This window comes from Onychomys torridus, chromosome 1 (assembly GCF_903995425.1).
Source record: "Onychomys torridus chromosome 1, mOncTor1.1, whole genome shotgun sequence".
Classification (NCBI taxonomy): Eukaryota; Metazoa; Chordata; class Mammalia; order Rodentia; family Cricetidae; genus Onychomys; species Onychomys torridus.
Window position 1 is genome coordinate 7238382 of NC_050443.1, and position 26127 is coordinate 7264508.

General features: G+C 42.7%; 1 protein-coding gene and 1 pseudogene across 2 annotated transcripts; one reads left to right on the top strand and one right to left on the bottom strand.

Moving 5' to 3' along the window:
• Positions 1-563: 563 nt before the first annotated feature.
• On the top strand, positions 564-16641 carry Znf274 (zinc finger protein 274). Of its 2 annotated transcripts, none has more exons than XM_036208159.1 (8): positions 564-1075; positions 1230-1309; positions 2031-2157; positions 3017-3112; positions 10408-10944; positions 13277-13365; positions 14481-14607; positions 14891-16641. In XM_036208159.1, exons 2-8 carry the CDS (start codon positions 1277-1279, stop codon positions 16438-16440), a joined length of 2559 nt encoding a protein of 852 aa, XP_036064052.1. In that variant the 5' UTR covers positions 564-1075; positions 1230-1276; the 3' UTR covers positions 16441-16641. The 2 variants fall into 2 exon arrangements, with proteins under 2 accessions (XP_036064052.1, XP_036063955.1); XM_036208062.1 differs by having other exon boundaries at positions 564-1054.
• An 8057-nt stretch (positions 16642-24698) lies between these two features.
• LOC118570096 lies at positions 24699-25690 on the bottom strand (annotated as a pseudogene).
• Positions 25691-26127: the final 437 nt, after the last annotated feature.

The following is a 26127-nucleotide window of genomic DNA, read 5'->3' on the forward strand; positions in this document are numbered from 1 at the left end:
CCCACATCCTCCCTATGTGTAGGGTACAATTAACAGTGCATCTCTTCAGACCCTGTGTGGACATTTACATTTAGTCTCCCTGGGATTGGGGGAAATTTTTGTTCTCCTCCTCAAACTCCTATGATCCTTCATGTCCCGCCCTCTGTGGGGAAAATTGGAGTGGACATTTAGTGTAGCCTACCATCTATTTCAAGTCCATCAAGCCTCCACACATCCCGGGAACCTTCAAGTTGCGAAACCATACAGCCCTGCCCAGTCTACAAATCTGGGCGCAAATGCTTGTCTTCTTATAGAAATTTCGGTAGATTTTTAATTCCAGAGCCTGCTGGCTTTCTGTTTCGATAGTTTAGTCCCTTCTTCCTCTCTGTTTAAGGGAACCACACACACAGTGTATGATCGGTCTGTCCACTACTTCCGGCGCTTCCTACTCTGCTACCCGTCCAGCGTCCCTCAGCCGCCCTGGCACCGGCACTTCCTGCCCACCCCTTGCCCGTCCTTGCCAGTGCCCACCTTCCCGTTAGTCCACGCGCGTTCCCTCCCGTGAGTTAGTTCGACTCTCTCCTAGGCTCGGGCTCGGCCCATAGAGGAACTGGGGCTCAGCGGCTTTGTTCCCTCCTTCAAAGGCTTCCTCCGGGTTCTCCGGCCGCCAACCACACACGTCTACGGACTTCAGCTTCGCGGCCAACGGGACGGACGCCGCCCGCTGCGGCGGCTCGACGCCCGCGGGGGCGTCTGGGAGTTGTAGTCCGGACCTGTGAGCTGACGCAGTTCGGGGCCGACCGACGGCCTAGCTAGCGCCATTGTGTCTTCCCAGGCATGCGTAGTGCTGCGTGAAATCCCGTCGGGGACAGCGCCCATCTTCTGTTTTATCCCATTACACCCTCTGGAGCCCAGAGCTGGCTTTGCTTGCGGTTCCACTTCCATGGACCCGGAAGGAGCTGTGTAGTCGTGGGTCCGGATCCTGAGAGAGACTTGGCGCTCTGGATGTAGGACGCGGTTAAGAACACCAAACGCGTTCTGGATTGGAGGACATCAGAAGATCTGTCCCCTCGCGGTTAGAGGGGAGCCTGCCTTTGTAGGCGCGTGGGAGTCGGGGAGAGGACTCACTGGGCACTTTCAAGTGTGGGGGTGGACTGGTCATGTCCCGCTGAGAGACCGGTTAAGGGCAGAGGTGGAAAGAGCTTCCAGGCACATTCCTTAGCCTCCCCCAACTCTCCTTCCACCTTTAGTTTCCTCAGCACGCTGCCTACTCCGGGGAGAGAACTTTGAGGACAGTATGGCCTCCACGCTCCCCACAGGGTGGCCTCATGTGAGTAGAGGTTTCTTTCAGCTTCTGAGTCTGCCCCTGAGGGAGGCACCTGGTGGTCAGACATCTGTTCCCTAATAGCCTAGAGCTCCGGGAGGAGGGTGATTAGAATAAAAAAAAGGAACAAAACAAAGCAAAACAAAAACAGTTTCTGAACTGGGGTTCTACAGGCCAGATTGAGGCTTTTCAATTAAAAATGGTTTTTTTCTTACATCTGTTTTGTGTGTGGATGTGCACGTGTGTTCCACTGTCTGCGTGTAGAGGGCAGAGGACAACTTCCCAAATCGCTTCTCTCCTTCAAATATGTGGGACCTGAAGCTCAAACTCAGGCTTGGTAGGAAGCACCTTTATCCACTGAACCATCTCACCAGTACTTTTCAACTTTTTCTTTTTTTTTTTAAGCTGGGGATGCGGGGGAGAAACTGACAAGTGTAAGAATTTTATAGGAGGCTCGTGGTTAGCTTTCTGCAACCACAAGAAAAGCAGTGTGGATGGGAACTAACAGTCCTATGCCCTGGTTAATGAGAAATGAACAGGTCTTCATAGACCAGAGGTCTCATAAGTCCTCCCGAGTAGTGTCAGAGCAGTTTGCTCAAGGATTCAAACAAAGGAACTTGAGATGAGACAAGTAGAATGTTGCTGGGTCCTCTTGGTCAGCCTTCCCATTTTTCTGTCACTGTGGAAGAGGAAGACCCCTGGCTGAACAACATCCTGTGGGTTTTAGGAACCTGTGAAGTTTGAAGATGTATCACTGATATTTACCAAAGAAGAGTGGGCACAGCTGGAATTCCATCAGAAGTGCCTATACAAGGAAATCATGCTGGAGAACTACAATAACATGGTTTCCGTGGGTAAGGCAACCTCCACTTTTATAAGGATGTGTTTGGGCCTTGGGAGGGTGGTACACACATGTAATTCCATCACTCCAGAGGTGGAAGAGGAAGAAGATTGGGAGTTGAGGGTTATTTATTCTTGACTCTCCCTCCTTCCTCCTCCTCCCCCAATTTTTTTTTTTTTTTTAACTTCCAAAGTGTGGTAGCTCTGAACTGTTTGCTCTTTGGCTCAGGTGGACAGACCAGAGTGGAAGTGTTATGGCAGTGGAGAGCTTGGTAGTGAAAAGAAAAGGCAGCTTTTCAGTATAACTTCAGAAGTTTCATCCAGTCAGTACATCAGAGCCCCTGAATACTGGGCGGAGCCGATAAAGGATATTTGTAGCTGCAGTGACAGGTACCTATAATTTTTATGGCACTTCCAGCATATGAGATGTCAGTGTCCAGCAGCTCAGAGATATATATCATCAAAGATTGTGATTTCTTTGTGGTTCTTAGGAAGTTTTCTGTCCTCTCTAGTTATTGTATAGCTGTGGCTCCAAGCTTCATCATGTCTATGTTTAGGCAGAAGCAAGAAATGTAGATAGTCCTGATCAGTTCTTTCTCTGCTGTCACATTTAGCCAAGAAGCAAAAGCTTCTGCAGAATGTCCCCCAATTGAACAATCTCCCTTTTTTTACTTTATGATTCCTCTACTGTCGAGGAAACCCAAGAAATCCAAAAAAAAAAAAAAAAAAAGGGAATGGATGGATAGTTATCACTGCCCAAGGCCTACAGTCATCATGTGACAGCATGGGGAAAGGAAGGGATATAGAGTGGTACAACAGGACAGCATTTTCCCTAAGCAGACTCCCAAGCCCTGTCTCTTTTCCCTTGAACAGAACGGCACTTTTCCAAGCCAAATGTGATATCTCAGTTAGAAGAAGTAGAAGACTTCTGGCCAGTGGAGAGAGAAATTCCTCAAGAGATCTTTCCAGGTGAGAGCCAGGCATGAGGGAGTTCCCAAAAGGGATGGGCCTACTGATTATTCTGAGACTAATGTCTTCTAAGCTATGGAGAACTCAAGTAGCATGCTGTAATTAGTATTATTTTCCAATCTACAGTCATTTCTTCATGGTGCTGGTGATTAAGCCCAGGGCCTTTCACGTGATAAGCAGAACAGACATGCTATCACTGAACTACCATCCTCAACCTCAGTCTTTATTTGGGGCAATGGTTATGGTATTTGGGGTTTGTGTGCAGTGGTAGTGATGTTTGTGGGGGTTCTGTTGTTGTTTTAGTTTTCTGTTTTGTTTTGAGATAAGGTCTTATGTAGCCCAGGCTGGCCTCCAACCTACTGCGTAACTGAATTCTTGATCATCCTTCTACCTTAGAAGTTCTGGGGTCACAAATATGTGCTACTATGCTGGCTCCTATTTTTGTTTCTCTTCTAAGTTTTCTTGTTGGTGTTGTTAACCACATAGGCATATTATCTGAATACTTTTGTGAATTCGAGCATTTTTAACTTTGCTTTTTGTTGTTATTCTATTTATCCAGTTATATTTTGTATATGGTGGACATACGTTCTTTCAGCCCCATATTCTGATTCATTCTTCTACTTGATGGAAACACCACCTCTCCATAGACTAAATTACTATTATCATAGTACAGAAGCCTCTTCTGTGCTCTTATGTTTTGATCTTTTGTGCTTTTCCTCTCTGGGTGCATACCATAATGTTATATACATTTTATTGTATATTAGTGAACTTCAATAAGTTTTCATTCCCCTTGTAATTTAAAAAATAAATAAATAAAGCTTTGGATGTCTTTGGACATCTATTCCTCTAAATAAACACCAGCTTGCCTGGGTTAATTGAGAATATCCTGTGAGAATGTACATTAAATTTGATTAGACATATTGTTACTGTTCCCTATTCTGTTTAATCCTTTCTTGCACAGCTGTTCAGATGAATCTGTCATCTTGCTAAATTCTCTTAACATTAGTGTTTTAATTACTTTTCTGTTTCTGTGAAGATATAAGTGGCCATGACCAAGACCACTTATAAGAGAAAAAATTTAATTGGGAGCTTGCTTACAGTTTCAGAAGGTGAGTCCCTGACCATCATGGTGGGGAACATGGAATCAGGTAGGCAGGCATGGTGCTGGAGCAGTAGCTGAGAGCATACATCCTAATCCACAGGCAGGAAGCAAGATAGAGCTCATGATATCTGGAAATGACATGGGCTTTTGAAACCTCAAAACCCACCCCTAGTGGCACACCTCCACTATCAAGACCACAACCAATCCTTTCCAAACAGTTTCACCAACTGGGAACCAAACATTCAGATATATTAGCCTGTAGAAGCTATTCTCATTCAAATCACCCCAATCTGCTTTCTGACCCCCATAAGTCCATAGCAGTATTATGACACAAAATGCATTCAGTCCAACTCCAAAACTCCCCATAGTCTTTCACAGTCTCAACACTTTGAAAGGTCAGAGTCTTGGGAGCTAGAGAGATTGCTCAGTGGTTAGAACGCTGGCAGTTCTTGCAGAGAACCAAGTTCAGTCCCCAGCACCCACATGGTTGGTGGCTCACAACCATGTGTAACTCCAGTCCCAGGGGATTTGATACCCTCTTCTGTCCTCTGAGGCCACTGTATTTTCACACATACATACACTTACAGAAGTACTTAATAATGAACAAAACTTGAAATAAAAACAAAAAAGTTCAAAGTCTCTTCTGAAGCTCAAAGCAGTCCCTTAACTGTAACCCCCTTTAAATGCAAAAGGCTACTTACATACTTCCATCAAACAAATGTCACAGGATATATTTTACCATTCCAAAGTGGGGAAAGTGAGGAAATATTGGACCAAAGCAAGATCAAAACCAAACAAGACAACTCCAAAACCCTGTAACTCTATGTCATTTAGGACCTGCTAACAGTTTCAGAGGGTTAGCACACGACTATCACGGGGGAACATGGCAACAGGCAGGCAGGTATGATGAATGAGCAGTAGCTGAGAGCTCACATCTGATCCACAAGCAGGAGACAGAGAGTTAGCTAACTGGGACTGGCATGAGCTTTTGAGACACTGCCAATGACGCACCTCCTCTGACAAGGCCACGCCTCCTAACCCTTCCCAAACAGTTCCACCAACTGGGGACCAAGTGTTCAAACATATGAGCCCAAGGGTATCAATCTCCTTCAAATCACCATAACCACTGAGCCATCTCTGCAGTCCTATGTTAAATTTTTTTCTTTGCTTTGGACAATTATATAGTTGCATCGTCACATATAAAACATCATGTTTCTGAAAGTAAAGAGTGGGTATCTGCCTAACTTAATAGGAAAATTTCTGGGTTTTGATGTGCATAGTGTTAGATGCCTATCCACTACATTAGATTTTGCTTTATTTCACATCAACATTCATTTGAATGAATAAATATTCATCTAGTGCTAGAAACAAATGAAAATCAGTAATACTTCCTATTTCCATTACAGATTCTTCCAAGGTGGTCAGAGTGGTAACATAGTAGATTTAAGAAATGCCTTGCTGTAAGGTTATATTTTTGTGATGATCTTCATAAATGACTTGGTGGTATTCACTGTTTTTGCTGTCTTCAACTTTTCTGTATATGTGTTGGGTATAATGCACACTGTGTGCTACTAGGTGCTTCTCATTGTTTGTATATGCTCTGCTAGAAGTAGCATCAGAGCCACTGCTTCTGGCACTATTCACCTATCAGATCTCCAACTGGTGCCGTCTTTGGTGATAACTATTAGCCACAACACAAAGGGACTGCAATTACTGACTTAGCACACCCCCTTCTCTGGACCCAAATTTGGAGCTAGGAGTAGAAAACCAAAATACAAAAACATACAGATGAAGTTGGCAGGAGACACCTGGCCACATTAGCTGTTGAGAGGAGTGACTTTTATTGTTGAGGAATGAATACATGGTGTGACATGGCTTTTCACAGCTCACTCTAGTTGGTTTCTGACAAAAGAGCTGTGGTGAAAGGAGGCTTTCGAAGCATCTAAGGGTGAGACAGTAATGGCCGCCTCGGGAGAGTAGTAGCAGGATGAGGGAGAAATAAGGAGTGTGTTTGACTCAAAGGTAGAATCGGTGGATGTAGATATCTAATTAGCTAAACTAGACCAAAAAGAGCTGCTGAGAATTCTTATGGGTGAAGGAAGCCCTGAAGGGATTTCCTGTGGTTGTTTGTTCATAGTCTTTATCTTTACTGCTAATATTATTTTTGTGGTCCTGGAGACTGATGCCAAGGGCCTTGTATATGCTAAACAAGTACTTTGCCACTGGGCTACAAGGAAAACTTCGCCTGAATTTTTTTAATTCACTTATTTTAAAGATGTAAACTATTTTCTTATTCGTTTTCCATACCAACCACAGTTTCCCCTCCTTCCTCTCCTTCTATTCCCTCCCCCTACTTCCCTCCTAGTCACCCCCATCCACTCCTTCTCCATTCAGAAAGAGTAAGGCCTCCCATGGGAGTCAACAAAGCCTGGCACATCAAGTTGAGGCGGGACCAAGCTCCTCCCACCTGGATCAAGGCTGAGCAAGGCATCCAGCATAGGGAATAGGTTCCAAAAAAGCCAGCTCATGCACCAGGGAAGGTCCTAGTCCCACTACTAGGGGCCCCACAAACAGACCATTTTAAAAATTAGAACCCATTTCTCTCCATGATGACATAATGTGGAGTAAAATTTAGACTAATCATGTAAAAAACTACCTAATGGCGTTCACCTTGAAAGTTCTTTTTTTAACTGTGCTGTGTCTATACTTGTTCTATCAATAACTTATAAATGAAAAGGAACCGGGGTTAGGGATTTAGCTCAGTGGTAGAGCGCTTGCCTAGCAAGCACAAGGCCCTGGGTTCGGTCCTCAGCTCCAAAAAGAAAAAGAAAGAAAGAAAAGAAAAGGAACCTTAGACACATCCAAGGAGTTTTGCTAATCTAATCAAATAAACTTGTTTGAACTTCAAGAGGTTCAGGTAGCACATAAAAAGATAAGAGATTTTAGAATATCATATATTGCTATTAAAGGAGATACTACATCTCCACTAGTCTACCAACAGTGGTATGCTATGCATCTTATTGATGCACAGAACTGAGAATAAATCAAAAGCTGGGATTCTTTTTCACAATTCAGCTTGCATGCCTCTCCATTTTTCCACCATAGCTAGAATGACATCATGGAATGTGGTTGTTGAAGTAATATGAGAAAATGGATAAATACTAAGACAAATGTCATTCATCCTCAAGAAAGCTTTGAATTGAATAACATCCTGTGTAGGCATGGGAAACTAAGTTAGGTTGTGCTTGCTGGGTGATGGTGGTGGTGCATACTCAGGGGGCAGAGGCAGGTGGATCTCTGTGAGTTCAAGACCAGCCAGGTCTACAGAATGAGTTCCAGGACTGCCAGGGGTACACATAGAGAAACCTTGTCTCGAAAAAGCAAAAAGGAAAAAAAAAATGAAGCAGGAAGTGAACCTGATAAATATATTGTTACAACACTTTCAAACAGTAAACAGGTTTATAGATTATATTTGAATTTACATTACAAAAAAAAGGTGTTTTCTTTGAGAAAGAGGCAGATACTGCTGGATTTAATTCTTTGTATAGTCTAAGAGAATGTCCACATGCTAGAACATGTGGAAAATGAAGAAAATAAATATATGAAATTTTAGAATAAATATATGAAAAATGATGGAATTTCACATATACAGAACTCTGAGGGCTCAGAAACTTATAGATTTGTTTGAGAGTCTAGAATCTAGAAATACCATACATTTTGACTAGAGCCTAGTAAAGTGGTGTGTTTGTATGGTTGGTTGATTTTTGTTCAAGAATATATTTTCTCTTATCTTCATGTATTTGTTCTCTGGGATATTTGTATTGTGTGTGTGTGTGTGTGTGTGTGTGTGTGTGTGTTAAAAAAACAGTGTGCTGTAAATGTATTTAGTGTGAGAAAGCCCAATTTCAGCTCATCTTGAACGTCCTTAACTATTAGAAACCTAAAACCAGATATCAGTTTGTAAAGACATGGATGACAGTCATTTTGTGAAATTTTCAATCTCTGAGAACTCACTCTAAGAGAAGAAATCTCAGAAATATGATTGGAGCAGGAATGGCTTCTGACCTAAGTTAGTCTTGCCTTGAGAAAACACACACTAGACGCCCCTCACCAGAAAAAAAAAAAAAAATAACAGTTTGTGTTTGGAAATTTTCTTCTACCAAATAACAGCATCTGAGAACTCTGAAATCATGAGAAGGAGCATGATGTAGACAGTTCCGTGTGTCATCTCTTATTTGTCATCACAGTTGTGCCAGGGTTAGTCTTAAGAACACAGTCACTATTAGGAAGCCACTGAGTGTTAAAGAATTCACTCATGGGGATTGCTGTAAGCATGATAATGTGGGAAACTTCAGTAGGAGTCCTCATTGTGGTCTGTATCAGAGGACTCATACGGGCAAAGGCCATTTGGATGTATTCTGTGGGGAAGTCATCAGCTTTAACCACTGCATTATCTGAGAGTAAAAAATACTCAATAGAAAGAATTACAATGAATAAGAAAAAAGAAATGTCAGAGGTCATAAAAAAGCAAACCCTGCATAAAATTTGAATAACATAAATGTATAGCTGTAGTAAAGCAATTTCTAACATCTCTAATTCTGTTATCTAACCTAAATATTAAATGATATGAATGAGAGCAATCACCATTACTATAATTCTATCCATTCCAATTTGTTAGTGATATGACTGAATTGCTTGGAGTGAATAGATATCTGAAGAAATCACAAGAAACACTGGTATATCTTCAAAGATAATTTCAGTTATGAGTACAAGCTTTGAGAGAGGAAAGGGAACTTTGAGGCTGCAGGTGTTACAAAGACCTCTGTGGGCTCAGAGTCATACTGATTTGTTCAAGAATCCAGAATCAGGTGTGGCCATGTATTTGGCTAGAGCCACACATACAAGTATGTTTGCATGGTTTGTTGATTTTTTTGTTCAAGAATACATTTTCTCTCATCTTTAATGTATTTGTTCTCTCTGTATACCACCCGTCTGTCTGTCTCAAATATGTATATCATGATTCTCTTAAGTTGATACCATTCTCTAACATCCACACTTAGAATCTAGGGTAACTGGAAAGTCTGGAATACATTTCTAAAACCAAAGAACAAAGCATTGGAGCAAACATTTTCTAGGGGTGATAAGGAGGTGACAACCCTCTGAAAAAATAAAAAAGAAAAAAAAATGATATTTTTAAAGCAAGAAACATAGCTAGGCCTAGTATTATAGGCCTATAATCCCAGCTCCTTGGGAAGCTGAGGCACAGGTTCAAGGCCAGTCTGGGCAATTTAGTGAGCACCTGTACTCAAATAAAAACCATAAAGAGGGGCCGTGATATAGCTCAGTTGACAAAGTGTTTACCCAACATGCCAAAGGCCTTGGGTTGAATCCCCAGCACCACATAAACCAGGTATTGTGGTAGATTCCTGTAATCTCTGACCTCAGGAGGTAAGTAGAACATCAGAATTTTAATGTCCTTCTCTACTACATTGAGTTTGAGGCCAACCTGGGTTGTCTGCCCTGTCTCAAAAATGAGTGTGAGTCCCTGTTGATGTGCTCAGTGGAAAAATCAGAAAGGAAAAGCAAGTGCATGAACTTTGCTTCTTTTTAGACAAAATATAAACAACTGACACAAGATAAAAAACAAGTTAAAAAAAAACTACACAGGAGATGGGGGGAAATCTATACAGGTCCTCTGAAATGCATGAAACTTAATAATAGTAATTTGTAAATAAGAATGAGCCAGATCCTTACATACTGAATAAAACAATATTTGTGTTCTTTAAAACAGGTATACAAAACTGAGTCTCAAGTATCCCAGGCTAGCCTGACTTTGCTAAGTAGTCAAGCTTGACCTTGAATTTCTGATCCTCCTGCCTCTATCTCCTATGTGCTGGGAATACGGGTGTGCATTGCATTGCCTGGTTTGAATGCATTGCTAGGGATTGATCCCAGGGCCTCCTGAATGCTAGGTAATTTTCTTCCAACTGAGCTACATACCCAGCCCTGTTTTTGTTTTTGTTTTTGTTTTTTAGATGAATCTGTCTTTATGACTCTAGTTGGCCTAGAACTGAATATACAGACTTGGCTAGACTCTTACAAGCAGGGATCCCCTCTTGCCCCTGGCTCCTAGGTATAACAGTTATGGGAATGTGCCACCCTGCCTAGATTTTGCTCTGGTTTTGACTTATAGAGTCTTCTGGGCCTTCTTTGGACCCTGGAATAAATTCCTTTCCTGATGAGAGTCTCTTGATGAAGCCTTCTTTGGACCCTGGAATAAATTCCTTTCCTGATGAGAATCCCAAGATGAAGATCAACATTGTTGAGGTCCTTACACTGAACAAGGATGTGGCCGGTCCCCGGAATGCCCTGATTCAATCCCTCTATTTGAAAAGTGGAGAAGACCTGAGCCTAGGTAACCTTGAGCCATCTCAACAGCCAAGCAAGCATTTGACTGACACTGAAGTCGCTCACCAAAAGTTCCGACATTTCCAGTATGAAGAGTCAGATGATCCCCAGAAGGCTGTGTCTCAGCTTCGTGAGCTGTGTCACCAGTGGCTGCAGCCCAGTACACATTCAAAGAAACATATCCTGGAGCTACTGGTGCTTGAGCAGTTCCTCAATGCACTGCCTGAGAAGTTGCGGGTATGGGTGGAGTCACAGAGCCCAGAGGATTGCCAAGCAGCAGTGACCCTGGTGGAGAATGTGACCTCGGTGTCTAATGAAGATGGTAAGTGTCATGGAATGGTGAAGTTAGAAACATCTAAGGCTTTGTGGAGGAATGAGGAGTGCTGAAGGGTTGTTCCCACTTAAGGATGGGTTGTTCCCACTCCAGACCACAAACATCTGTGTCTTCCACATGTTACCAGATCAGAGCTAATGGAAACCTGAAGTGATTGGTGTCCAGCCCTGTTCTCCCAAACAAAAAGCTCCTATGGGTTTCAATGGAAGCTTACAAATGCAGTGCTTTTTTTTTTTTTTTTTTTTTTTAAATCCTCTTGGGATCCCTGAATCCCTGATATGTAGCCAGCCTTCCAGTTCTTTGTAGGGGCTGTGAATAAGATGTAACTAAGGCAGGGCTTGAGTTTATTGAGCCTGTGGTCCTGCAGAAAAGATGTGGTATGACAAAGTGAATACACATGTGATGGAAATACAGTGGTGGAAAGGTCAGGATACTGGTGGAGTTTATGGAGGCTGTTTCTGTCACTGATCTGTTATGACTAGAAAAGTGAAGAAAGGGAACAGTATGGATGTGCTAGCGGGCCATGAGCCAAGAATTCTGGTTAGCCTGTAGAAGTTGAAAAAGCAAAGAATGGGTTCTTCCCTATACCCAAAAGAACATGGCCCTGTTAATGTCTTGATTTTAGGCCAGTGAAGCTGATGCCAGAGCTCTGGTCTCTGGAAACCTAATATATTTTGACAGACCTAATTGTGTAGGCTTATAATCTAAGATATTCAAGGAGTCCAAGTCAAGTCACCAATTCAAGGCCCTCTTGGGCCACAAGTGAAGTTCAAGGCCAGTGTGAGCAATTTATCATGACTGCCTCAAAAGAGAAAGCAGCTGAGGCTATCATCAATAGTGGATGGAACACTTGCCTAGACTGCACAGCATTCTGGGTTTAATCCTCAAAATTTGGGAGTGGGGTGCAGTTAATGACAGTTAACTGGAGTTTAACTCCCCAGAAGCTACATTTAAAAATCTGGTCATGGTCATGCATGCCTGTTAACCACACTATTAGAGTAGGTGGAGACAGGAAGGTGACTAGGGTTTGCTGGCCTCCAGCCTGGCTCCAAGTTCCATAAGAAATCATGACTCAGTGGAATACAACAAAGAGTGATGGAGCAGGACACCAGAGATCCTCATCTGACCTCTGCATGCACCCAAACACACATACACCCAAATGTACGTGCACCACAATTACAGACACCAAAAAAGCAGTAGTGCTTATGAGATAAAATTGAGTTTACCCTGTGTTTAACATGTCACAGCCTAATGACCCTGACCTTTCACTGAGGACCCTGAGAAAACTATTTGTGGTCATTGTACTAGTTGGGATTCTTTGGTGTCACTCATAAAACCTTAAAAGTGCCGGGCGGTGGTGGCGCATGCCTTTAATCCTAGCACTCGGGAGGCAGAACCAGGCAGATCTCTGTGAGTTTGAGGCCAGCCTGGTCTACCAAGTGAGTTTCCAGTGCAAAGGTACACAGAGAAACCCTGTCTCGGGGAAAACAAAAAACAAAAAACAAAAAACAAAAAAAAAAAACTTAAAAGCAGCTCCAAGAAGAAGCAAAGTTTACTGGAAAAATTCCAGGATGTTCTAACTCTAGGAACATCTATACCTAGGAACTTCAGTAAGCACCTCAACTTATCCTTTCTTCCATACCGCAGTTGGCTACCTTCAGCTGGCTTCATACCCATTAAGGCTTCCAAACACAGGATTTTTCTTTCCTAAATGTTCCAGCAAAAGCTTCAGTTGCTCTGAAAGTCTATGATCTCCCGTGTCTACAAGAGTCCATTTACCATGGTGGAGTGATAGCATGTAGAGCAACCTGAGTCACATTGTCCCCATGCTGGCTGGAGTAGAATCAGCATTGTAAAAGCCCATGGAGCATGTGAAGACACATGAGGAAGGCTAGATCTGAAGGAGTCCTTGGGAGGGCTGTTAGTACTGGCCAGGAATATTTAAGGTGACAGAAGCCCAAAATGAGTACATACCCTATGGCCAAATGAAGAGGAGCCACACAAGCATGATAAGGGCTTGTAGACTAGAAACAGACTTTACCACCAAGGAGAAGGTGTGAGGCCATTGCCTTAGAAGCTAGAGCCTGAAACAGATGCTGGAGGGGAAGGCAATAAAAGGTGTCAGTAATGGAAACAGTGGTCCTCGCAGGATGACAACCTGGGCCCTTCCAGGTATAGGAATTAGTTACCCATTGTGAAGAAGGCAACATAGACCACCAAGGGACATGGATATGCACAGCTCAAGGGTTGCAGAGCCTGGCAGTTCTGCCTGCCTGAGGGCTACCACCCCATTGATCCCTTCATGTGGTGTCTCCTCCAGCTCTGCTTGCCTGCCATAATGAGGCCACTGATCGACTGAAAGAGAAAAAGAAGGACATGGCCACCTTACCAGTTACTGTACCACCTGAGGTAAGCAAGAACCTTACCTTTTGTTCTTTGGTCACAGCTTTCTATAAGGGGCCCACCCCTAAAATGCCCCCTTCTACACTGAGCCTTGCTGCAGCTTCACACAAGATAGGCAATTTTAACCTTCTGAGTTCTTGGGACTGAGTGGAGTTCTGAAACAACCAAAGTATGAAGGGCAACCCTGCCTCCAGACATTGTGACCTGGCCACAGAGAAAGCAAAAAGCAAGAGTAAGTGGCCCAAGGCTGATGAACATGAGAATCAGAGCAACCACAGGCAGCCTGCAAGAACCACATTGTACCCTGTACCCTGGTTAGAACCAGAGAGCCCTTGTCCTTCAGAAACACTCAACTAGGGAATTAGGAATGGAAGAGCACAGCTCAGATGTGTCTCAGAACAAACTAGGTGATGTTTGCAGCAGGATGTTGGCCTTGTCAGCTATAGGATATGGTGTGTGTATATGGCATAGTGCTGTTTTCCCCGTAAGTGGTTTATATTGGCTCACGCATGTGATTGAAATTGTTGGCTCTCAGGTATGAGCAGTCTAGAGTAGGCTTCAAGTAAGGCTGCTACTGTGAATGGGAAGAAACTGATTAATCCCAGACTTGCTCTGAATTCTGTTCCTCCTAAGGTAGGCTCTTTTACATCTGGGCAAAAGATCTTCCCTATCTGGGCAAGTTGGTGAAGTGGAAGAGTCTTCCTTTCAGAATCTTTAGCTGCTCATAAAAAAACTGACACAACATAGGTGAATGCTCCACATAGGTCAGACTTGTCCACAAAGGCAAGGACTGTGGCTTCATTGTGTTTCTAGCTTCAAGGCTGTTTCTAGAGGGAGAAGGTTCTCTTGTGAGATGCTGTCCTTACAGTGCATCCTTGACACAGATGCTAGTATGATTGATATGGCTTCCTTATTACACTGTAGCTCTTTGTCAATCAGGGGTTCTGTCTACCAGCTTGGGACCCAGACTTTGAAGAAATACCCTGTGGGTCTCTTTGGGGCTTGAGAAGTCATTGTCTCTGACCAAACCACCAAAGCAGAAGAGTCCCTATCTGATATAATGTCCCAATGGCCTTTATTCTGCCCAGATTGACAAACACCAAATTTTCATAACATTACAGGAGCCAGTAACCTTCCAGGATGTGGCTGTGGACTTCAATCAGGAGGAATGGCAGCTACTAGGTCCAGTGCAGAGGACTGAGTATCATGATGTGATGCTGGAGACCTTGGGCAACTTGGTCTCAGTGGGTAAGACCATGCCTATATTTAGAATGCCGCAGGGTCCCCTCAGGACTCTCACTCTCCCTACCCATTGTCAGGACTGGCTGTGCTCTTGGAGAAATGAGAAAAAGTTCCTTCCCCTCACCCAAATTGATCATTCCTGGTTTTTCTGCTAAAGAGCTTGTCAGCCATTCCCTAAAATGGATGACTATTTGAGGAAAGGATGTAATCTCATTTTTTTAATACTGTTTGTTATACTGTCATTCTATCACTTTTAACTACAGTATGCTTATCTTTTGGTTTCTTTCAGGGTGGGAGCCTACGTTGGGAAACAAAGAGTTAAGTCCAAAATCACCCCGTTCTGTGGTAGAACCAATTTGTGACCCAAAACCAAAAAATTTCTCAAGGAATGGTACCCAGTCCACTACTGTTACTGAAAATATCTCACAAAATGAGGTGCAAGAAATCCATACCATAGAATCAAATCAAGTGGAGGTTGTACAGGAAAAAGACCTCCCTCAGGAGGAGATCTCTGAAAGCCCCCAGTCTCGGGGGCAAATTAGGCTTCACACAAGCCAGGACTCACTCGATGAAGTTCTTCCTAGAAAGCACTTGCATGTAAACAGTAACCAGAAGGGCATTGGAAAGAGGAGAGCCAAGAAAAAACACATTTCCATGACACGAGATTCACCCATAAGAAATCAGCAAAGGGACTCTATGGTGTGCCAAGTAGTCAGAGACGGCAGCAATTCCATGAAACATAGTCCTTCTATAGAAAACCCTCAGCAGAGTTATGAGCAGGGTAAAGTTGGGGACAGCAGAGATCCCATTATACTTATAGCACCTGCAAAAATTTACCAGAAAGCCACTGGCTCTGAAGCAGGCAGAGTCAGGGACAGTAGCAATGCCATGGAACCTGATGCATCTATAAAAATTCACCAGAAAAGTGCTGAACGGGGTAAAATTGGGAAAAGCAGCAATTCCATGACACAAGGTTCATCTATACAAAATCACAAGATGGTGTCTGGGTTAGGAAAAGCCAGGGACAGGAACAGTTCCTTGGCACGTGCTTCACCTGTAAAAATTCTCCAGAGAGACTGTGAAAGGAGTAAAGTCCGAGGAAACAGGAATTCCTTGAAACATGTAAGAATTAACCAGGATTCGAATGGTGGAAGAGTCGGGGAAATGAGTGCTTCCATAAAACACAGTCCCCATATAAAAATGCACCTGAAGACCTCTGAAAGAGGGAAAGGCAGGGAAACTAACACTTCCATAAAATATGGTCCCCATGTGAAAACTTACCAGAAGCGTTCTGAAGAGGGGACCACTAGGAAAGCCAGTGATTGTAACAAAGCCATCGGCCATCATGCTCAGCAGATATTTTTTATAAAAATTCATAAGGGGAGCCAAGTTTGCCGGTGCAGTGAGTGTGGCAAACTATTCCAGAATGCTAGGTATTTTTCTGTCCATAAAAAGATCCACACAGGAGAACGGCCTTACAAGTGTATGGCCTGTGGGAAAGCATTTGTTCAGAGCTCCTCCCTCACACAGCATTATAGAATTCATAGTGGAGAGAGACCATTTGAGTGTTCAGAGTGTGGGAGGACCTTCAATGACCGCTCAGCCATCTCTCAACACTTGAGAACTCATACTGGGGCTAAGCCCTACCATTGTCAACAGTGCGGGAAAGCCTTCCGCCAGAGTTCCCACCTTACCAGGCATCAGAGAACTCACACTGGGGAGCGCCCATATGTGTGCACCAAGTGTGGGAGAGCTTTCACTCAGAGCTCACACCTTATTGGGCATCAGAAAACACATGGGATTAAGTTCAAGAAGAGGCAATCCAAACTGCAGTCCTAGTGCCTTTCAAACTACTGCCTTTTCAGCCTTGAGATGCACTCTGCAGACTCTGAGTAAAGAGAGTCCCACACCTGAGGAACAGCTCGGGACACCACCCAGCAGGCATGAGGGTGCCTGAAACTATCAGGGAGTTCTTGATTGCTTCATTTAGCCATTAAAGAAAATATAAAATCTAAGGGGTTGGGGATTTAGCTCAGTGGTAGAGTGCTTGCCTATCAAGCGCAAGGCCCTGGGTTCGATCCTCAGCTCCAAATAAATAAATAATAAAGAAAATATAAAATCTGAAAATGCTTCTAAATCTAAAGCCAGTTACCAAAAACTGAGTGATAATTATGCACAGGGTAAAGTGTGTGAGTGACAAAAACCAAAAGAATGTATATAAATAAATATAATTGTTTTGAAATTTGTGTTTCCTGCTGCAATGACTATTCTTAGTTGTCAACTTTACTACGTCTGAAGTTTCTTTTAAAAACTTGGGTGCCCCTGTGTTTGGAGGCATAGATGTTAAGAACTGAAATGTCCTCTTGGTGGATTTTTTCCTTTGATAAGTATATACTGTCATCCCCTATCTCTTCTAATAAGTTCTGTTTTGTAGCCAGGCGGTGGTGGCTCACGCCTTTAATCCCAACACTCGGGAGGCAGAGGCAGCGAGTTCCAGGAAAGGAGCAAAGCTACACAGAGAAACCCTGTCTAGAAAAAAACCAAAAAAAAAAAAAAAAAAAAAAAGTCCTGCTTTGTTAGATATTAAAATGGCTATACAAGTTGCTTCTTAGATCCATTTTCTTGGAATATCTTTTTCAACCCCTTTACCCTGATATGATGTCTATGCTTGATGCTGAGGTCGTTTTTTCTTGGATACAGCAGAAAGGATGGATCCTGTTTTTGTATCCATTCTGTCAGTCTGTGTTTTTTATTGAGACCACTGATGCTGAGAAATACCAATGACCAATGATTGTTGATTCCTGGGTTGTTTTTTTGGTTTTTTGTTTTTCCAGACAGGGTTTCTCTGGCTAGCACTGGCTGTCCTGGAACTCACTCTGTAGACCAGGCTGGCCTCAAACTCAGAGATCAACCTGCATCTGGATTCCTGTTCTTTGGTGGTGGTGGTGGTGGTGGTGGTGGTGGTGGTGGTGGTGGTGGTGATGGTAGTGATGTGTGTGTTTCCTTTCTTTTGACTTTGCTTGTCTGAGATATTTAGTCTGTTTTCGTGTGTGTAGTTAACCCCCTTAGGTTGGAGTTTTCCTTCTTTCCCCTCTGTAGGGCTGGTTTTGTAGGTTGATGTTGTTTACATACTGCTTTATCTTGGAACATATTTTTTCCATCTATGGTGATTGAAGTTTTGCTGGATATAGTACTTTGCATTGGCATCTGTGGTCTCTTAGAGTCTGCAACACATTTGTTAAGGCCCTTCCGGATTCTAGAGCCTCCATTGAGAAGTCAGGTGTAATTCTAATAGACCTGCCTTTATATGTTACTTGGTAATTTTTCCTTTGTAGCTTTTAATATTCTTGTTGTTGTTATTGTTCTGTATGTTTAATGCTTTAATTGTTATATGGTGAGAAATTTTCTTTTATAGTCCAATCTATTTGTTGTTCTGTATGCTTCTTGTATATATTTCTTTAGGTTAGAAATTTTTTCTGGGCTGGAGACACGGCTCAGCAGTTAAGAGCACTGGCTGCTCTTCCTAAAGGTCCTGAGTTCAATTCCTAGCAACCACATGGTGGCTCACAACCATCTATAATGACATCTGATGGCAAAGTATGCAGACAGAACACTGTAGACATAATAAATACATCTTTAAAAAGCCAGGTGGTGGTGGTGCACGCCTTTAATCCCAGCACTCAGGAGACAGAGGCAGGTGGATCTTTGTGAGTTTGAGGCCAGCCTGGTCTACAGAGCAAGATCCAGGAAAGGCGCAAAGCTACACAGAGAAACCCTGTCTTGAAAAAAAAAATTTTTTTTTTTCTTCCATGATTTTGTTGAAAACATTTTCTGGGCCTTTGACCTGGGTTTCTTCCTCTATTCCTGTTATTATTAGGTTTTGGTCTTTTTATAGTGTTCCAGATTTCCTGGATGTTTTGTGCCAGGAGCTTTTTAGAGTTGCCATTTTAACTGATGTATTTACTTCTTCTATTGTATCTCCAATGCCTGAGATTCTCTCTTCCATATCTCTTATATTCTCTTGGTGAACTTACCTCTGGCCTTCTTGTTTGAATTCTTCAATTTTTCATTTCCAGAATTCCATCAGTTTGGATTTTCTTTATTGATTCCACATCCATTTTCAGGTCTTGAATAATTTTACTTATTTCCTTATATTGATTGTGTTTTCATAGAATTTTTAAAGGATTTATTAATTTCCTCTTTAAGGAACTCTATCATCTTCATACAGGAGGTTTTCAGGTCTTTTTCTTATGCTTCAAATGTGTTGGAATATTCAGGGCCTGCTGTGGTAGGATAGCTGTGCTCTAGTGAAGACATATTGCCCTGCCTGTTTTTGTTCTGTTTTTACACCATCATCTAGGCATCTAGGATTGGGATGATTATATGCCTAGGTGCAGATTTTGGGATTCTTCTATAATTTGTTCATTCTTTCTGTTTTCTCTCTGTGTTTTTAGAGAATGTGATGGCTGTGTGTTGCCTCTTAGGAAATATTCTTTAGATCTGATAGTTGTGGCCAGTGGGGATTCCAGGTAAAATGTGTTTCTGGGTATTGAGAACTGACCCTTAGGAATGAGGATAGGCTAGGTGTCTGAAGGGGATCACAGGAATGGAGGGAGACAGTGAAGAAAGGTCATCCCAGAAGGTCTGTTACAGTGCTGGGGGTGAGAGAGGAACAGAAGGAATGGGGAAGATCTACTGACAGTTTACCTGCTTTCCTGGCAGGAGTGGTCTCTGTGTTAGCAGGGGGTGTCAACCTGTTGGGGGCTGGAATACAGTTGGGGGACAGAGGCTAGAAATGGATGGTCCCCATAGAATGGGTGTCATGAGAAAGAGGAAGGCTGCAGCTAGTGTTCTGTTGCAGACCTAGGGATGAGACTGGGGGATTGGATTTGCAGGGGAGGAGGGAGTGGTAAATGTCTTCCCTGTTTCCCTGGCCTCCTTGGCAAATGTGTTCCCAGTATGCCTGCTGGTATTGGAGACTTAAATAATGGGATAAGTTGAGGGGAGGAAAGTTGGGGGAGAAGATCTTTGTGATCCATTGGGGATGCTGTTAGAGAAGAAAGGGAGATTGCAGCAGGTTTTCTGCTACAGAGCTGGGGATGAAACTGGGGTTATTGGATCTAAAGGAGCAAAAAGAGAGGTGTGGATCACCATCAGTCTTTCTGTTGCCCTGGCAGGTGCAGACCTTGGGTTAGCAGGAGGAACCTACTGGGGTTGGGGGCTAGAACAAAGCAATGAGTGGGGAGGGGGAAGGTTAGAAAGGGAAGATCTCTGGGAGCCACAGGAGATGAGAACAGGAGGGAAGGGAAGGCTGCCACAGGTGTTCTGTGCAGAGCTGGGGTGAGATCATTATTATTATCTCTTAGAAGCCTGTTCTTTTCTAATGAGAGACAGAATTCAGAGATTAAGAGAGGATGTGAGATGGGTCGAAATGGGAGGAGAAGAGGAAAGGAAAACCAAAATCAGGATATATCATGTGACAAAATGATCTATTTTCAAAAATAGGGGGGAAAGGTACACCAAAATAAATAGGATTTTGAGAAGTCTTGTGAGTGTTGTTGACGTAAGTCTCTGGCCTTATTTGACAACAGAGAACCCATACCAAAGAGAAGTCCCATGAGTGGGATCAAAGTAGGAAATGCTTCAGTTGGAGTTCTCACTTTATTGCTCATCAGAGAATTCATATGGAAGAGAAATGCTGTGACTGGCTTGAGTGAAGAAAGCTACTGGAGCCATTTACTTATTAGGCACCAGAGAAATCAATCAGTCAATAATTATGAGCATCACCATGATGAAATACACAACATGCGGAATTCTCACATCAGAGAACATTGAAGAATGTATTCTCTAATATTGCAGAGATACTCAGTGTCATACAGGTAAGAAATCCTTCAAATGGAGGTCTTACTTCCTTGTTTTATATATATATATATATATACACCAAATCCAGTCAGTGAAACATTACAAGAATATGAAAAAAGTCTCCAGAAGAACATCTAAACAACAGAAAATTCCTCACTGAACAGAAATTCTATTGATATAATCAATGAAGAAGTACTTTTGGGAAGTACTCATGTTGAGCACTAGAGAATTCATTCTAGAAGAAAAAAAAACAAAACTCTGGGTATTATTTTTTGGGGTTTTTTTGTTTTGGTTTGGTTTTGGTTTTTTGGTTTTTTGTTCGTTTGTTCTTTGGTTTTTGGTTTTTTTGAGACAGGGTTTCTCTGTAGCTCTGGAGGCTGTCCTGGAACTTGCTTTGTAGACCAGGCTGACCTCAAACTCACAGAGATCCACCTGCCTCTGTCTCCCGAGTGCTGGGATTACAAGCGTGAGCCACCACCACCCGGCTGGGTATTGTTTTTCAATGTCATAGTATGTGGTCAGTCTTTGATCTTATAACACAGTTATATGAAAAGTGACATCAAGAAGATGGAAGGAGCACTGTTTTAGGTGCCCGATGTCTGGTGCAAAACTACTGGCAGCTATTTTTATCCTCAAGCTACAGTTTTTCTTAAGCAAGTGGCTGCTTACTGCTCAGAAATCACCTGTGGGGGAGGCCCAAGAGAGAACTAGAGTAGGATTGATTCAATGGGTTTGACATGAGATGGAACAGAAACACCCACTCAGGATAAGATTGGATCCCATGAAATACACATAGCAAGGACACAGTTTCTTACATAACAGTTTATTACACCAACCTCACATAATTTTATCAGCTTTCCTTCACTCAAAAGGCCAGAGTGAGGGTATTGGACAGGGTGGGCTAGAGTTAATATTGTGATGCTGAGGTAAAATTAAAAAGTGATTGGGAGGTTGTCTTAGTCAGTGTTCCATTGCTGTAAAGAAACATCACGGTCAAGGCAACTCTTACAAAAGGACTAATTGTGGGCTGGAGAGATGGTTCAGAGGTTAAGAGCACTGACTGCTCTTCCAGAGGTCCTGAGTTCAATTCCCAGCACCCACATGGTGGCTCACAACCATCTGTAATGAGATCTGGTGCCCTCTTCTGTATACATAATAAATAAATCTTTTTTAAAAAGGGGGGGATTAATTGAGGACTTACTTACAGTTTTAGTTAACCCATGATCATCATGTATGGAAGCAGAAAAACATGGTGCTCGAGCAGTAGCTGATAGCTTTACATCCTGATCCAAAGGCAGCAGGCAGAGAGTGAGACACTGGGTCTGGTTTGGGTTTTTGAAACTTCAAATCCCACCTAGCCACTCCACCAGCAACAAACCTCCTCCAACAAGGCCACTCCTACTCCAACTCCAACAAAGCCACACCTCTGAATCCTTCCCAAACAGTTCTACTAACTGGGGACCAAGCATTCAAGCATATGAACCAATGGTGAACATTTTTATTCATGCCACCAAAGTGGAGCAGGAGAGATGGTTCAGTAGTTAAAAGCACTTGCTGCTCTTAGAGAGAAGCCAAGATTGGTTGCCATAACTCACGTACTGACTAAGAACCCCCTATATAACTCCAGCTCATGGGAATTCAATGCCCTCTTCTGGCCTCCTTGGGCATCAAGTGTACTCATAATGTACAATAATACATAAAAAATTAAAGACAAATATTTTTATGAATGTAGCCCTGTACATGGGGCAGGAAAGGTGGCTCAGCAGTTAACATGCATTCTCTACCAGAGAATTGGAGTTTGAGTCGCAACAACCACAGATGAGCTCACAACTTTTCAACTTCCAGTGGATCCAAGGGCACCATGCATCCACATTGTGTATAGACACACATGCAAATAAAATAGCTATACACATCAAATAAAATTTAAAAACAAAAAAAGAATGTGTTCTTGTTTGCAACATCTGAGGTAAAAGTCTCTGAGGCAAATACATACTGTCTGATTCAGGAAGTCCACCTGGTACTTCCTTTTGCCATTCCCTCTGGCTCTGTACTTGTCCTGTGAGCTGTCATGTGTGTGCTGGGAATTAAACCTGGGTCCTATGAAAAAGCAAGTGCTCTTAAGCACTGAGTCATCTCTCCCTTGCAAGAACACATTATTATAAGCTCAACTCACAAGTTAAAAATGAAACATTTTGGTTTTCAGTGGCAACCACAAAGTCTGAACAGGTCTGAAGCCCTGTGAAAAGCACCAATGTGTGAGAACCAAGTGCCTGAGCACTTGCTTGAGATGAAAATTTTAAAACTTACTAAATATACTATCAGTGGTAACTTTAAAAATTATTTTATCATTTTATGTGTATGGGTATTTTGCCTATATGTATGTCTGTGAACCATGTGCATCAGTGTCCATGGAAGTCAGAGTGTTTTGGATCCCCTGGGACTGGAATTAAGACAGTTGTGAGTCCAAAAAATGTATGTATGTGTGTATATATATATATAGTTGTGAGTCATCATGTTGGTGCTGGGAATTGAACCCAGATCCTCTGGAAGAGCAGCCTGTACTCTTAACCACTGAACCCTCTCCTCAGCCCTTCAGTGGTGACTCTTAAGCCTCCCTTCCTTTTCACAACAGAACTTTTTACATGGAGGTGAGTGGTGACTATGAGGAATATGGAAACCTCATTAATCACAGGATGATCTTAAGTGAGTATGAAGTGGGCCTTTGAGAGGCATTCAGTACGTGGAGAATGTATGGCAGCCCATTCTGAGAGCTCACATCTTGTACATAAGGAAGGAAGTGACCCTGGAGTGGCTCCATCTGGGTATAAGCAGAGCTTTTATGTCTTTCCCATGGCTATTCATGGGAAGAAGCCACAGTCATGTAATCAGTGTGAGAAATCTTTCAGCTATCATTCTAAGCTTGTTGTACACCAAAGAACACACAATGGGATGAAGGGAGCCCTATGAGTATACCTTAGTGTTGGAAATCTTTCAGCCAGAGCTATGATCTACATCAGAGGACTCATACTGGAGAGAAGTTCTATTAATGCAATTAGTGTGGGGAAATCCTTCATCCATATTTCTACACTTACTAGGAATCAGCTAACTCACAGAGGAGAAAAATAGGATAATAGTTATGGCTGAGGGAAACACTTTAGATTGAACTCTATCATTATTTATTAGAGAGTTCATACTACAAAAAACTGTGTAAGTGTGCTCACTGTAGAAAGTGCTTCAGGGTTGGAGAGATTAAGAACACAGTCTGCCTTTCCAGAGGACCTGAATTCAAGTCTCAACTTCCACATGGCAGTTCACAACCATCTAAAACTCCACTCCCAGGGGATCAGATGCCCTCATCTGGCTTCTGAGAGCATGAGAGACACACATGGTAATAGACATACATATAAGTAAAACAACCATACATATAAAAGTTAAGAAAAAATTCAGCCAAAGTTCTGACTTCATTGCATATCAAATTACACACAGAAAGAAGCAATATGAGTGTAAACAATACAAAAAGTCCTTCATTTGAAGCACTCAACTCATTAGGAATTTGTGAATTCATACAAGGAAGATGTAAGCTTTAAAATGCATTCATTAAGCCAGGCAGTGGTGGCGCACACCTATAATCCCAGAAGTTGGGAGGCAGAGGCAGGTTGATCTCTGTGAGTCTGAGGCCACTCTAGTCTACAGAATGAGTTCCAGGACAGCTGAGGCTACCAGAGAAACAACCTTGTCTTGAAAAGAAATAAACTCACTCTGTCAAAGCCTTCACAGGGAGCTCTTACTTTATTAAACATGAGAGAACTCACACTAGAGAAAAACTACTGGAATGTTCTTAGTGTGAAAAAAACCTGTTGGGTGTTTTCACCTTCTTTCCAATAAAGAACTCATTTTAATGGAAGCCATATAAATGCTATGACTATGGGAAATTCTGCATCAACCTCAGCCTGTTAAACATAATTGGACACATACTGGAGTAAAGCATTATGGATACAGTCATTATAGGAAGGCATTTTTGTTCTTTTTGTTTTTGTTTTTCAAGACAGGATTTCTTTAAATATGAGTGTAACTAATACAAAAAGTCCCTCACTTGAAGCATTCAACTCATTAGGAATTTGGGAATTCATACAAGCAAGAAGACAGTCTTAAAAATGCACTCATTAAGCCAGGCAGTTTCTCTCTTTAGCCTTAGCTGTTCTGAAAGTCACTCTGTAGACCAGGCTGGCCTCTAAATCAGATCTCTGCCTGCCTCCACCTCAAAGTTCTAGGATTAAAGGTATACCACTGCCACTCAACTGTGGGAAGACGTCCAGTCAGGGGTTTCCTCTCATTGTTCATCAAAGGACATACATGAGAAAGAAGACATTAGTGTAACATGTATGTTAAAGCCTTCAGTCCATGGTCACGCCATATTGAGCACCAGGAAATATATACTAGAGAAAAACCCTATTAATATATGACTGTGGGAAAGACTTCAGCAATAGCCATCATTGATAAATATGTAAGGAGGCACACTGCAGAGAAACTATGAATGTAACAATCATGGAAAGGCTTTCTTTTTTCCCCAGAGTGGAAAATTTTTTATCAGCTGGTTTCAACAAGAAAACAAGCAAATACTTTGAAACATGAACAGTGTTTCTCATAACAGTGGCCAGGGGAGGGAGATAAAAGGGAAGCCTGCGGGTTTACCCCTTTGTCAAAGCAGAAGCAGGACCCCAAAGAAAGGGCATCTTCCCTCCATTCAGCTGGGAGACCAGAGAGAACACCCAGGCGAGTTTACACAGCAGCCAAGGGCAGGCTGGAGCAGTCAAAGGCTAGGCCAGAGAGGTGGGCAGGAGTCCAGGATCCAAGCCTTCTAGTGACATCACCACGGGGGCGTCATGGGCTGAGGATTCTGCAGATAGGACATTACCACGGCAGAGATTGAGAGCATGAAGCTACTATCATCTGCTTAGAGTCCTCCAAGCTCCGGGAATTGGCAAAGCTGATAAAGGAACAGTAGACGGCAACCCAAGCACACCACTTCAGCTTAAGCATGAGGCCGAAAAGATTCATGTAGTCGTCCAGAGTCGGGTCGTCCAAAGCTGGGTTGCACTCGCTTGGCGGAGGCTTATACCTCAGCACTTTGTTGGGTCTCTGTGGGTCAGACATATTGTTGGTGGACATAATGAACCAAAGACCACTTTCACTCATGGAAAGGCTTTTATTTAACAGTGTCAAGTTACAAGGCATAAGAGAATTCATACTAAAGAAAATTCTCCCCCCCCACCCCCAGACAAGGTTTCTCTGTGTAGCTTTGCACCTTTCCTGGAACTCTTGTAGACCAGGCTGGCCTCGAACTCACATAGATCCGTCTGGCATGCGCCACCACCGCCCAGACCGAACCCAGGGCCTTGCACTTGTTAGGCAAGCGCTCCACTACTGAGCTAAATCCCCAACCCCAAAACTCTTATCAATGTAAAAAATTAGGCAAAACTTTCAGTTGTTATCCCTTATTCAACATGAGAAAATTAATGAACAGTAAACTATGATTAATCAAGATGAAGGATTTCATTATTATAACTCATGCTAGAAATGGGTTAGCTAGGGTCTCACAGTGTACAATGACCACACATATTACAAATACCTGGAATGGCTTTACTGACTCCCTGTGGGAGGCCT

Bases quoted from the DNA above. Each gene is read 5' to 3' on its own strand.
- Znf274 (XM_036208159.1), top strand. From the start codon at position 1,277: ATGGCCTCCACGCTCCCCACAGGGTGGCCTCAT. The intron at 1,310-2,030 runs GTGAGTAGAGGT...TGTGGGTTTTAG, and splicing joins TCCCCACAGGGTGGCCTCAT to GAACCTGTGAAGTTTGAAGA. The intron at 10,945-13,276 runs GTAAGTGTCATG...TGTCTCCTCCAG, and splicing joins CTCGGTGTCTAATGAAGATG to CTCTGCTTGCCTGCCATAAT.